This window comes from Helicoverpa zea, chromosome 20 (genome assembly GCF_022581195.2).
Source record: "Helicoverpa zea isolate HzStark_Cry1AcR chromosome 20, ilHelZeax1.1, whole genome shotgun sequence".
Lineage (NCBI taxonomy): Eukaryota > Metazoa > Arthropoda > Insecta > Lepidoptera > Noctuidae > Helicoverpa > Helicoverpa zea.
Genome location: NC_061471.1, coordinates 7,765,589 through 7,779,985, shown reverse-complemented (window position 1 = coordinate 7,779,985; position 14,397 = coordinate 7,765,589). Strand labels below are relative to the sequence as shown.

The window sequence follows — 14,397 nt, the reverse complement described above, 5'->3', positions numbered from 1 at the left end:
ATGGGCCCTAGTTGCCTGAATTAAAGGAATAAATAAAAAAATAAAATAAATATTGCCGTGACCAAGGTCGGCTTCGAGTTGGGGTCGCGCTAAACGGAACAGCATGAATCTAGGTTGTTTCGTCCAAAACAATGGTAGTGGCGGCGCGAGCCATCCTTTCATAATCTGTGAAAAGGCTGGACGTCGCCTAGGGGAGCGTGCTTGAATGGTCTGGCTGGCGCATGCGCCGGGCGCGGGTCGATATGTGGTGACGTCAGCGGCGATGGGTCCTCAGTCAGCCGCTGTCGGCCACAGCGCGAACATGTGGTTGCAATGCTTGGCTGCGACGCTGGTCATCGCCGCCGCCGCGTCCCGCGAGGTCTTCACCAACACGTTCCTGGTGCGCTTCAAGCGCTCGGTGCAGCACGACGAGGCTCACCAGCTGGCCCTGCGCCACGGCTTCGACAGCCTCGGCCCGGTGAGTGCGACCACGTGATTATACGTAAACATACCCATAGACGTTCATATTTGCGCCAGTATAACTTGATTTATGTGGCGAGGAATATCCCAAAATTTTCTAAATCGTTGGGATTTTATTCAGCGAGGTCTTTCGTAAATTGATGTTGCTAGTTAATAACTGTGATGTGGTTCTTGATTATTATGGCTTCGGGCACAGTTGGTTTGTTAATTGGAGAAGTTGAACCATTTATTTATGTTCTGTCGTTAATTTTGATCGTCTTGTAGCCGATCGAAGTGGTTTTCAGGAGTGAAATAATGGAGTAGTTTGTCACGCTCTATCGTATTTATACCTACGTATATGCTATGGTTAGGTGGTCGTTTCGTTAACTAGCAACTAGTTAGGTGGTTGTTGGCTAAACAACAGTGTTGTTGGACACTAATTGTGTTGAAGCTGTTGATTTGTTTGTTGCTACCGGTGGCGAAGCGCGCGGTTCTCTACAAACGTAAACACTGTAACAAGTTTAACGGATAACTAGGAATCTTTTAAAGTTAAAGCACATTTATTTGGCACAATATTTGAAAAATCTTTGAAAGATTTTCGCTAAATTATATTTTCTTTGAGTTAGTAGCTATTAATACCTAGCTACAATATCGATTGAATTAAATTAAAATAATCTCATTACTCCTTTCTTTTTTAGGCCTTAACGTATGATAAATCAGTTTTTACTGTCGTCATTCCTTGTAGTCGTCATTATTTGTACTGTCAGTCATTGAATCGACCAATCCAATATTTGTCATTAGGTAGGTACTATAAAAACTTGACACAATATTCACATTTACCTAATATCAAAATGCAAAAGCCTGACTAAGCTTATAACATCTCTTCCATCATAGTTATCTTGCATATCGTTCTGATTAACATTGGGTTTATATTATTTGCATAAACGATATGACGTCACTATACCAGCTTATATCTTTTATTATTGAACCAGAAATATTCAGTAATATACTTACTACTTACTACCAACATACCGCGGTATCTCTCGCGAGCATTTTCAGGAATCCATATTTTAACGTAGGGTCGGATTTTAGTACCTATATCCAGATGAGGCAGAAGTCTTACTAACAGTTTTAAATTAGGTATCAATATCTTATGTCCAGTTTCTATGAACAAGTATAGATTCGTTTTGGGTACAGACGGCAGTATTTTGAACTAAGAATCATGAAACAGACAAAGTAAAGAATGGGTTTATAATATTAGTAAGGATACAGGCAGGCCCAAAAACACCTTACTTCTGTCTGTTAACATTACAAAAATAATCCTTACCTATTCAAGTACCTACCAGTATTATGAACGAACTCCTACTAATGTACCTAATTGTGACGTATGAAATAAGTACTGAACACGCGAAATATTTATTTACATTGAAGACTTTATTCATGACTGCGAATGATTCAAATTATGTTTGTCATAAGTATTTGTAATATTTGGGTAGGGAGCTAGGGTATCGTGTTTTTCATTCATAACCACACATTCTAACATTATAAAAATAGATGTGCGAAAATATTTAGACCTGCCTTTTTTGTATAAGTAACGGTTAACTTGTGGGAAGCTACAGGTGACTCACAATATTAGTACCTACTTATACAGGAATGAATTTTATCCAGTGCGCAAACTTTGTCAACTTATAGTTAAATAAGTTTTATATATACGTATATTTTTATTTTGTCGTGTTTTAGTACAAAAAAGGATCTATCGATTCTTCTTCTTTTTTTTTTATTATTATTTTTGTTATGCATAGTTTGGTTTAGTTTAATTTAAGTTATTTTTAATTTGAACGTTGTGCGCACCTGTAATTAACATATTTACGCAGGACTTATTACAATTGTAAACTTATATATGTGAAAGTATTTGTAAATAAGTTGTTGGTGTGCCTAAATAAATAAATAAATAAAAAGGAAAGTTATTGATATCGAAAGATGTTTATTTTGTAACCGATTGTACGGTCACAGTCGTCATAGAAGGCACGGCGGCAACGCGAAACCGGTTTACTGACGCGAGCGCTGCTCCAAGCGCGTAAGAATAGTTGGTATCCATATTTTGCTGATTTTAGGGCGGACAAAAGAATCGAAAAAAAATTTTTACTGATGATGCAGATGCGTTCTGTTAATCTGGACCACCAGTTTTTTTTTGTGCACTGCTTAAAATTCATTTCCTGTATAAGTATTTCTCTATGGTTGCCGGTTTCCGGACGAATGATGTAAGTATAGACTTAATACAATGTCCTTTCATCTTGTTTCATTTGATTGTTGAAGCTTAACAAACACACGAACATAAACTCACATTTACATACGAAGTGTTAAGGTATAAAAATAGGAATGCTATTTTGATTGTCCGTAACGTTTTCATTCTGATCGAAAGCCTGAAAGTCTGACAATCAGTTTTATAAATTGTCAGTATTGGCTGTCCGGATAACTGGGCGGAGGAGGTCAGATAGGCAGTCGCTTCAAGTTAAACACTGGCTTTCATTCTAATAGACTGAAATACTGAAACCATAAGTTCGAAAGCCGACCACAATATAGTTTGGGAAAAGGCGAGGCAGATAAATAGAAAAGCACAATAAACAAACTTACATACACATATTACTAACACTTCGTATCCGGGTTACTATACCCGTATACGACGACTTCGTCCCTCTTCGCTCGTCGTATCTCAATACAAATGAGGTCACTCGGCCCCCATTAAGCATTCTGTTGGAAGTGCTTAGTAACGCATGACAATTGTTATTGTATGAATGTTGGCGCCATTGTTGATCGTAGTTTAAACTGGGATTTGTATTTAGCGACTAAAATAAAGAAGTTATGTAACTATAAGATAGTTTTAAGCTGAACTACAGATCCATTTCGTCACCGGGTTAAGTCGAAGGAGATCAGCTATCTGCTCAGACAGTTAAATGCTAGTTATTTTGTCCTCTGTGGTTAACTCATTTAACCATGGAGGACCTTCAATTTCAAAATGCGGTTCCTTTGTTAAAGAAAGCCTTATTTCATTACTATGAGCAGGTGGTTTTAGGCACAACATACACAAGGAAGGCATTACAATATTATATTAAAAGCAAAATATTACACGAAGCGCGGCCTTTTGGCGAAATAGAGAAAAAGCCCCTGTTATGATTGTGTATGCTATGTCTAAGTGAAAAGGGACCCTAACATTAAGTATTAGGGTCCGTTTTTGTTAGTCCTGAATAATTTATGAATTGTATCTTGTAACCAAGGAGAAGAAGGAACCAAGAAAAGTCATTTCAGTGTTAGTGTTGATTAAGTTTACTTTTAGCACTCACAGTAAAACTTTAGGAAAATAACAATTTAGTAGAAAAGGATGGTTCAAACTCCTTTTCTAATCTATCTATACTTACTAATAAGTATGAATGTAGTTTGAATATAATGAGGAGGGAACATTTTTTTACTTCGTTCGTTTGTACCCTAAAAGCTGATGATGTGTTGGAAAGCTACGCTTTTTCAGAGTAACATAGGCTATATTTTATCACGGTACGGGCAGTAGCTCCCACGGAACGTGGGTGAAACCGAAAAAAAATATTAGTTACATTTTAGCTACCGAAATACAGATTTCAAAAAGCTGGCTCTCCACGTACACAAAAGGTTTTCTTTTTCTCAAAAGCATTTAATAAGGCACTACAGGATCTAGTATCGTAGAAGTACTTAAGTGAAGGCTTTTATATATATCTCGCTTGTAGATAGCAATCTAGCTTGAGATTACGACCACTTCAAACAGAGCTAAGTATAATAAGCCATTCCATGAAGTACCTAAGTACTTAGATATTTCTAAAGTAAGTATGTAAGGGCACGCGCTTTGTACTGAATTTTATAATAGTGAACGTAGTTTCAATAATTTTCTTAAAAAAAGAGGTAGATGTTTATTTTAAAATTGTACATTTTTTAAATAATAAATAAATAATAATAATAACAGTATGATAGCATGACTTTTAACCCCAAGGCTCATATTTAATTTCTTATACTATTTAGTTTAATCATATTTCTCACAGACAATTTTCTCTTGAAAAACAACAACATAAGTCCATTTCATAAATCAAATCTTTTCGTACTGAAAAACAAAAGAGGTATATTAAATAAAAATAAATACATCGTGTTTGAGAGAATTTCTTGAAAGAGAGTAAATATTATGAAAACGTGTACGAATGTAATCGGGGCGAGATCTTATTATATTAGGAGGGATCGTTAATGCTCAACGTTTTTATATAATTTGTTTCGTGGTATCGCACGTTACCTTGAACTTGGCAAAGCTTGTAGGTTTTCAGGCAACAGTTAATTTGAATTTGTTTTTAAAAGATTTCAGTTTCGTGTTGCTGTGCAAATATTGTAGACTAAGTTTTGTAGCTATTTGGATAAAACTTACAGTCTGTTCGCTGTGAATGGTGAGGTTTCTTTTTTATGGTAAAAAAATAGTGAAGATAATATGACTTAGAGATGTTTATGTGTGCTTATGTGACAACTGTGACAAGGTTTCTAAATTCAGAGTCAAAACAAACAAATTAAATCATATACATTTTCTACCTTTACATTATTAATTACTAAGTACTTTATTTTCTGTTATTAATGCTCAATAATTCTTCAATGTGTTAGAGAGGCCTGTGCCCAGCAGTGGAAAGATAAAAAAGGCTGATGATGATTAAGTACTTACTTTCTTATACCACGTATTCCGCGATGCTGAAGAAATACTTTTTTCCTACATCTCATAAGAAATACCACAACAATATTATTCAGATTCAGTAATAACCACTAAATACAGTTCGGCTTAAATCAGTATTTATCAAACTGGCCATCTGGCAGATCCTATAATGAATTGCTACGTGGGAGTTATCTAACGAGCTCGTGTTACCCTGAGATGCCAATTTGCTAATGTGCATGCCTACAGCCGATGGTGTTTTGTTTGTAAACAGAGTTATATTAGCACATGTGTTGTACAATGTTATATGTCTTTATTAATATTATAAAGAGGAAAACTTTGTTTGGTTGTAATGGATAAACTCAAAAACTACTGGACCGATTTTAAATATTCTTTCACAATTATATAGTTACAATCTGCGAGTAACATAGGCTATATTTTATCCTGGTACGAGCAGTACGCGGGTGGAACCGCGGGAAAACGGCTAGTATCCTATAAAGGTATTGCAGAGTTGTATGTGGAAGGAGGGATATAATAAACTCTTTTTAAAATTGATAAAAACATGTGTTCGAATAAAATACGAGTTTATTTTGCCATTCGGTATACGACTATTACTACGAACTAAAGTATAAATTCACTATTTATCTACAATCTATCTCTTTATATTTGTCTACTTAAATGAACGCAACAATATTAATATTACGAATGTGGAAATATGTATGTATGTGAAAAGTGGGTAGCACAGCTTGAAATATTATACTAAGTGTTTAACAATAGATATGTTTCTGCCTTTTATTGTGCAATTTAAAGCTATAGCTTTAGTATCGCTTACCTCTCTTCTTTTTTAATATCCCCAAAAAATTGTTGTGGTTACTTTTAATTCTACCAATGTCGAGGTTCTAAAACAGTGCTAATTTTATGGACAGTATATGATAAGATTTTTATCAGAGCCCCTGATGCGGGTAAGTTCATTGCACTTTGAGAATTTAAAATGTGTCTGTTTGACAGTTACAAAACGTTACGTTTTGGTTTATATTGATAACAGTCACTATATATTGCGTTTGTCGATATTCGTGCAAAAATAATTTAGTTTCCTCCTATTTACATACGTCTGTAGAAAACGTAAGTCTTGTTGACCAAACCTTCTATTTCACGTAATTTTGTTTGGTGTATGTACGATAGTTATATTCAGCGTTTCACAAAATAAAATATATTAGATAAATAGGAATGACCTAAATATATAGCCTCATCTCTAAACATACATATGGCAAGGTCCATACATATGGAAAAGACCATCAAGGCCTACACAAAGTGTTCGCCGAGGCGTTACGTCGTAGCCGTAGCCAGTTGCTACGGGCTACGGCATAGCAGAATACATCTATTGTTATGTATCTAAAATTAATATTTTGTGCGTATCTTTGTATAATGTCTGAAAACAATATAAGGGGTATTTTTGGAAATAAATTTGCTGTTAATAGATTGAGACAGATATTTATTTATAGCAAAAATTTACCTACAGAGCTATGTATTTACAAGTTTAGGATGAAAATGTTATAAAAGAGATATTTATGCTGAAAGTAATAATCGAAAAAAAATCCTAGTAATAATAGATATTATCTAGTTCATACTTCTTTAGAACGAGTAAATTAAGTAAACTGAGCTATACTCATAAATGAGGCACACAAATAATGAGTAGTTTCTAACGAAAAAATAATAAAAACAGTACCCGCTACCCAATTTTCTCGTAAAAATAAATACATTTTCCGAACACTGTTATTACAATATTCCTTGGTACAGAAGATGTTGTTTCCTTTGTAATTTTCCTCAATTAAGCCCACCCTAATTAGTCTAGAGTACCCAATTGGATGATTTCGATTATAATGATGGATGCCTTAGCTTTTGTTCCAGTATTTTATTCTTCAGGGATTTTATTTTACTTGAAGTATTAATTTCTCGCGTTTGAAAAATTCAGTTTGAGGGTTAATTTATTACTTAAGTTGAGGGTTTTTAATAATTTTTATTTGTAACAGGCTGTCAAGGTAAGGTAGGTAGGCTTTCCAGTCCCTGGGGTTTTATGATGGTCAATTTTTTGTAACAAACAAATGTTTTTAAACTAACAATAATAAATTAAAATACTAACTGATTAAGGCATCATTAAAAATCATCATTAAAAACTGTCATGTTACTAAGACATTGTATTTTACGTACTAAGACGGCTGGCTTACTGGCTGTAAGTCTGACAACCAGTCTTACCTTGGGGTATTGGTACTGAGCTGCATCTGGTTAGACTGAAAACCGCATAGGTGGGAAAAAGGCAAGGCAGGTAATGACTTAAAAACGAGAAACATCATTGTAAACAAAAAACAACCTTCATTTTTAAATCCTTCATTTCTGTGTTTGAAGTACAAACCACTACTTGATTGCTCAAAGCCGGGACCTCGACCTCGGTATTTGACATTTTGCGGCCAGTCCTCTGGTTATTTTGGAGCGAAAATTCCAAAATTAAGAGATGTCCACTTCAGTGCTTCTGACGCTCAGTCGCTTGCGTCGACGAAATCTATAATTGTAGAATTACTGTAAAATATAAACTCGGGTCATGAAGAAAAGGTCATCAGGTCATCTGTTAACACGGCAGTGAATATTTGGAAAGGCGATTAACGAGAATTTTGAATAAAATTGTATTTGTAGTCATTTTTGACCATAGTGTAGGAAAAAATTATATATGATTGCATAATATCAACAGATTTTTTGCTACTATACCTGTTTTATTTACTTTATTTCTCTTAGGGCCAATTTCAGTTAACGTCTATGTCAGGAATAAATATAGCGGTTTAAAATGTTTTCTAAACAAAATCTGCTGATAAAAGTTTTCTGGCGAGTGGAAAATTGGCCTGAAAGAAGCAAAAAGCAAATATTTTTTTACATGATTAGGGTATACCAGTGAATTTTTCCTAGATATGGACGATTTATGGATATCGTCAATACCGTCCGTACGTCTTCCGTTCTGCGTAATTTTCGACAGCTGCGGCAGGACGTGTTTCCTTATTAGATTTATTCACAAACCGTCGTATTTGTCGTACGTGTATCATTAAGTTACGACGTTCCGGAACTGGGTGACAGATGACCTTCACTTTGAGGCTTTCTTAACTTAGCCATTACGTTATCAATTTGGGTTGATTACGTTTACTCCTAAGTTAGGTTAAGTTTAACTTTCATTAATGTTATTCAATTACGGTACCCTACCTATATTTTTTGCAAAACACAAACTGCAGACTACACAGTTGGCCGAGAGCTTATTTGATAGTTAGGAAAATTGTTTTTATAGAAAATTCGGTTTCCAATGAAAGTTTTTAGTTGGTCTGATACCGGCTAAATACCTGATCTTTGTAATGTGCTTACTACCATTAATCTTCTTGCTGAATTATGAGCAAAAACAAACTATCGATCGACTAAAAATTTGCTCTGAGCACAAAATTACAAAATATAATTCACCATCTTTTTTGGTATCGTTGAATACTCTGAATTTAAAATGTTCCATATCGTGTTCTTAATGAAGTATTGATGCGAGATTGAATTTCAAACAAAAGAAACCCGATTGAACCAAAATGGTCGACAACACGGCTTGATGATTATTTTAATAGGAGCTTCTAAAAGCTTGTAAAATTGGCCACTCGTATAATTAACAAAGGTAAATGAAGGTAAATCGGGGCATTAACATTTGTTCTAAATAATAAGTTTTCTACGCTAAAGAGCGAAGCGAGCGAGCGAAGCGTTTTTGTACGATTTCAGATTGAAAATAACAAATGTTATCGCTATTTAAATGAAGGTTTTTGTAATTTTATGCTAAGGTTAATGGCATTTCTTTTGTAAGTTAATCTAGAGGTACCTATATGTACTTTATATTGTAAAGGTAAAGAATTTGTTTGTATGAACGTGCTGATCTTAGGAAAAAGTGCCGTTGTGAAAAAATCTTTAGGTGAAAGTTAGCCTACGTATCAAGGAAGCTAAGGGCTACTTTTATCCAGATGTGCGAAGTAATTTCCATGGCACGTATTAACCCGAATGTTTAAGCTACCAGCATAAAAAAATCCTATTTATTTTAAGTAATCTTTATAAACAGATGCATCAAGAACTTAAAGAAAGCTACAAATTGTCATGTAAGTATTCATCACCCGCCTACTCTGTAACCTGTGATTGGTTTTCAAATAAAAATAGCACACATTTGACGTCATTTACCATCATACAAAAATGACGTCATTGCTATCCCACACTATAATCCCCATAGGATAAGGTAAAACCGTGAAAAGGTATTTTCAAGAATTCGAATATGATCTAAAGAGTACCGATTTAAAAACAACAGAAGGACGCAAAAGATCTGAATCAGAACAGACAGTATTGAACTTTATTTTAATAGCAATAAAATTCAAAATACTTTGAACTTTTATAGAAGATGGATTAAGAAAAAATCAAAACAGTTTCTACTTTCGCCATTTCTCCCCACCCACAGCCAAATAACAGGTGCCATCGAAAATTAACCTAATATATGGGTTACACCCACACTCCATAGACTCATTCACGGTGATTTTAATAGGACATGTGGGTGTAACACCCATAAGTAAACAACTTGTCACTTTTAGTCCTGGGACATAAGACGTCACGTCCACCCTACTTATACCCATATACTTAGGTATTAATAGCTGTTTTATTAAACATTATGTTAATATATTGATGAGCTCAATTGTTATTCAATTGAGAGTAAATACGGGGTAAGAATGTGTATATGTCACCGTAAGATTACAAACATCGTTAGATTACAATCTATCTCGAGAGATTGTAAACTGTCGAATTATTGTAAACCGTAACACCTGATTGCAATTTAACGCATTATTTTTCGCTATATTATAATCTATCGATGAGAAATTGTCAAATTGTCAACTGTCCGAAAGTTCTCCCTGATTGGTCAGTCTTTTTGTAAGATCGAGAGCGATGTAGAGCGGTCAAATTGTCAACTGGCGTAGAACGGAATGCATCTTGCGCGCTGATTGGTAGAACGTCAAAAAAGACAATGTTCTTTGCAACTCCCGGTGTCACAGCTCTTTGACGTGCAAAAATAAGTGACGGTTTAATTTTTTATAAAATCAAAAATTGTACTTAATTTTTAAGACTCAAATTACACACAATTAAAAATTGTATTAAAAATTGAAGTTAGTGACGAAAACGAATCGCTGCAAAACCGACTCCACGTAGTCTTGTCTGCCCTACCCCTAGAGTGCAATTCAAAACCGCGTAGGCGCGGAGGGGCGAGGCGGCCTGCGAGCTGAGGCGCAGGTAGTTTCAGCGCTCGCCGCCGCGGCTGAGGCTGGCCGGCTCCGCCGGCCAGCAAGCCGAAGCTGCGGTGGTGAGCGTGAAAACCATCTGCGACGATAAGCTCGCATGGGACCGCCGGAGCCCCGCAGCGCCGGAGCCGTGACAGAAGTTATGCTTGCTGCATGTTGCATGCTTACTTCCATGCTGGGTCAATTAATATGGGATGTGTTATATTTTAAACAAAAAACTCAGTAGGTACGAGTTAAAAAATTAGAAGGTAAATAAATATTTTTATGATGTCATTTAATAGTATTTAAGAAGTTTACTGTTAGAATGCATGCTACAAATTTAGATGCAAAAAAATAACCATCATGCTGAGTTGTATTTAGAGTGGAAGATAACTCGTGGCTAAGATAGTATTATTTAGATACTCGACGCTTTATTAATTGTGGCTGACTTAGTAATTTAGAAGGCAACATACATTTTTGGGGGCGAATAATGATATTAAAAAGAAGCCTGTTTAATTAGCACCCCTTTTATTTTATTTTTAAATATTAGTTTGTATTTGAAGACAAAATACCTAACTGTATTTTTATAAGAGTTATTTTTATATAAATTTAATACTTGAAGAATTTTTGAAGAGCATTTATTTTATTTAACTGACACCTCTATTTCATTCCTAACTCTACGGGAACTCCATGGGAACAGAACGGCTGGTCGTGATTGGTCGATCTTACAAAAAGACTGACCAATCAGAGAGAGCTTTCGGACAGTTGACAATTTGACAATTTCTCATCGATAGATTATAATATAGCGAAAAATAATGCGTTAAATTGCAATCAGATGTTACGGTTCACAATAATTCGACAGTTTACAATCTCTCGAGATAGATTGTAATCTAACGATGTTTGTAATCTTACGGTAACATATATATTTAGGTGTGTCGTCATTTGTTTCAAGGGTAGTCTTGGTTCGATAATACGACAAATGGATTTCAGTTATTTGTTTTTTATTTAGTTAATGGATTATTAAGTAAACATTCAATTGGGGATTTAGTTTTTATTATTATGAGTGTTATATTGTAGTGAGACGTTGTGATAATAAGGTCGCTAGTGACGTTTGTCAATAACGAGTTCAGAGGTCAAACATGCTTCTTTAATTTTTGCCTTGCGATTTCGTCTTTGAAGAAATATTTGAATTTAAAGAAATAAGGGTTAAAAATATTCTTTTTTTTATATCACAAAAATAAGATTAAAATTCATTTGACATTTGATTTTTCAGCACCTCGTTATAAAAGTCATATTAGACAACAATAACTTTCATAAATTCCTCTATAACTAAGTACTAGATAACCCATATTTACCATGACTTATAAAGAAAGCACTTTATTTCCCCCAGTGCGGCGATCCGTCCCACTTTGCAAGCCCCACTTAATGTTTTACAACTACCCTCATGTAGGTCGCATCTGCATCACCCTATTTAATTGATTGTCTTTTATAGCTCTTGTTTTTAATTAATATTATTTATGGAGTATTTATTTATGAAAGTATGAAAAAATAATATGAGTTTTGTATCATGAATAATAACGATGATATACTTACACTCGGGTGCAATGACACAGGGTTAGTTTAATAACTCTTTATTATATATTTTTTTACTTGCATGTACATACTCGTATATAGACATATTGTCCAAGGTAACATACTGTTATAGATCTCTAATTTAAATAGACAAAGAATGCAGTTATAGAACACATTTTTTTCTTAATTAACTTATAAAACAACCCATTGTTAGGTATACAATTTTGACGACACTAGTATCGTAATGACTCTACATCCTTTCACTATTGTAACTGCATATATTTAACTAATTTATCAATCTAATCTATGACCTATAACGTACTTTAACTAGACAGCATTGAATTAGAACTCTCTTAGTTAATTGAACCCTTGAGTGTTCATTCAAGTGAACAGAAACGTAAGAATTATATTAACTCGGATAACTCAATTAAGATTAACTTAATCAGATAAGAGCCGAGCTAATTATATTACAATACTCTTTGTAGCTGTGCTGAAGACAAAAAGTAACTTGTCTTTGGTTGATACGAACCTTCTTACACGTGCTGGCACATAAAAAGTACCAAGCAATATAAATCTAGATAATCAAAATGTGATATATTTCATTAATAATAAGTTGATTATATAAAGATACTCTTTTCATCATTTTATTCTTATATTTATTGGTGTTTCCATCATATAAAGACATATACTTTTACAAATATATTGACGGAGCATTCGGACGGATATTAAAAAAGAGTAAAATATTCCGCAATAATATAAGAGTGCTCTCAATCCGATTATACGGAGGCTTGATGTTGCCGAAATACCAATATTCGCGTATTTATTATTAATACCTATTACTTTTGCTACAGTAATTCTTTACTACTTATCTACATATCGGGTGTGTCGTTCACAATCACATTAAATGAAATGCGTTAATATACTGGTTAATATATGTCGATTAACACAAAGAAAAATAAGTAAAAATAAAAAAATGAATTTTTCAAACAAACTAAATAGAATAAAAGTGTGCGAAAATTAGAACACCATATAAAAGTCAGTCATTACAAACAACTGAAATTCTCCCTGGAAAACTGACATCTGTCAACTGATCAAAACATTCGATACTCCTAATTTTATCTCTGCTTTACACATGATGTTGTAAATTATAAAAACGAAAAACGACTCCTGTAGCTAAACCACTGAATGGATTAGGTTATTTTTTTTACAATTCGCCATAGAATATCTTAAAGTATATACGATAAGATTTAATGTGATTGTGAACGACACACCCTGTATAAGTAGCGTTATTATAGGAAGGATATCTGTTTAGTAATTCTGACAGAAGCATATCCGCTACATAATTACGTAGCTATTAATATAATGTTTATTTTTGTTAGAGTAGGTTGTTTCAGTCGCTATTGCAGTCTGTATGGAACTTTTTTATAAGTATTTAAACAAGTGATTAAATATGTCAGTAATACCTATTCAAGAAATCAAGATGTAATCCTATACAAGTTCTTGTTAATGCTGTCATTTGAACATCTTTGGAGTCACAACCATAAGGGGTTTGATTGAGGAGGTCAGGCATAGGCAGTCGCTCCTTGTAAAACACTGGTACTCAGCTGCGTCCAGTAAGACTGGAAGCTGACCTCAGCATAGTTGGGAAAAGGCTCGGCAGATGACAACTTCTTTTTAAATGCTACGTAGCTTCGATAGATGATAGATATAGGTAATATAAAGTTTTAAAATTGAATAAAAGTCTCCTATACAAACCAGCAGCTAATAAAGGTATCTATTTCTTGAAAAACTTCGCAGTTAAAGGTTGAAGGAAGCAGGTTTAATTAACTAATGCCCATTTTCACCAACAATCTCTTAAGAGGACGAATTGGAATTTTTGGCGCCAAGGATGTCAATTTTTCTCAGTAAATACAAAACGGATCAAAATACAACTTGGTTACCTGAAAGTTCATGATATAAACCTTATTTTGTTAGTTGTAGAAACATGATTAGGTAACTTTTATAACAGAGAAAAATATATCAAACATACCTCTTTTTAAAAAGAGATTCACATATTATGGGCAAACGGGACCGATTAAAGCCTCTTAACTTTTTTAGTAGTTGAGTATATACATACTCTTTAAAATTGTAGTAGGATTTTTTATCAAATTATCATTTCTAAATAATAAAATTACAAAACCATTTTGTCGCTTACGACTTTTAGTTATAAACTAGCAGCTAATAAAGGTATCTATTTCTTGAAAAACTTCGCAGTTAAAGGTTGAAGGAAGCAGGTTTAATTAACTAATGCCCATTTTCACCAACAATCTCTTAAGAGGACGAATTGGAATTTTTGGCGCCAAGGATGTCAATTTTTCTCAGTAAATA

The 14,397-nt window shown here is 34.1% G+C and overlaps 1 protein-coding gene across 2 annotated transcripts in view; it reads left to right on the top strand.

The window, feature by feature from the left end:
* The first annotated feature begins 238 nt into the window (after positions 1–238).
* LOC124639980 (neuroendocrine convertase 2) overlaps positions 239–14,397 on the top strand; it is a 115,380-nt gene continuing 101,221 nt past the window's right edge. The window contains exon 1 of one of the 2 annotated variants that reach the window (XM_047177526.1): positions 239–457. In XM_047177526.1, the coding sequence (XP_047033482.1) occupies positions 263–457 (195 nt within the window). In that variant the 5' untranslated portion in view covers positions 239–262. The remainder of the gene's footprint in view (positions 458–14,397) is intronic. The other variant, XM_047177527.1, reaches the window with a different exon arrangement.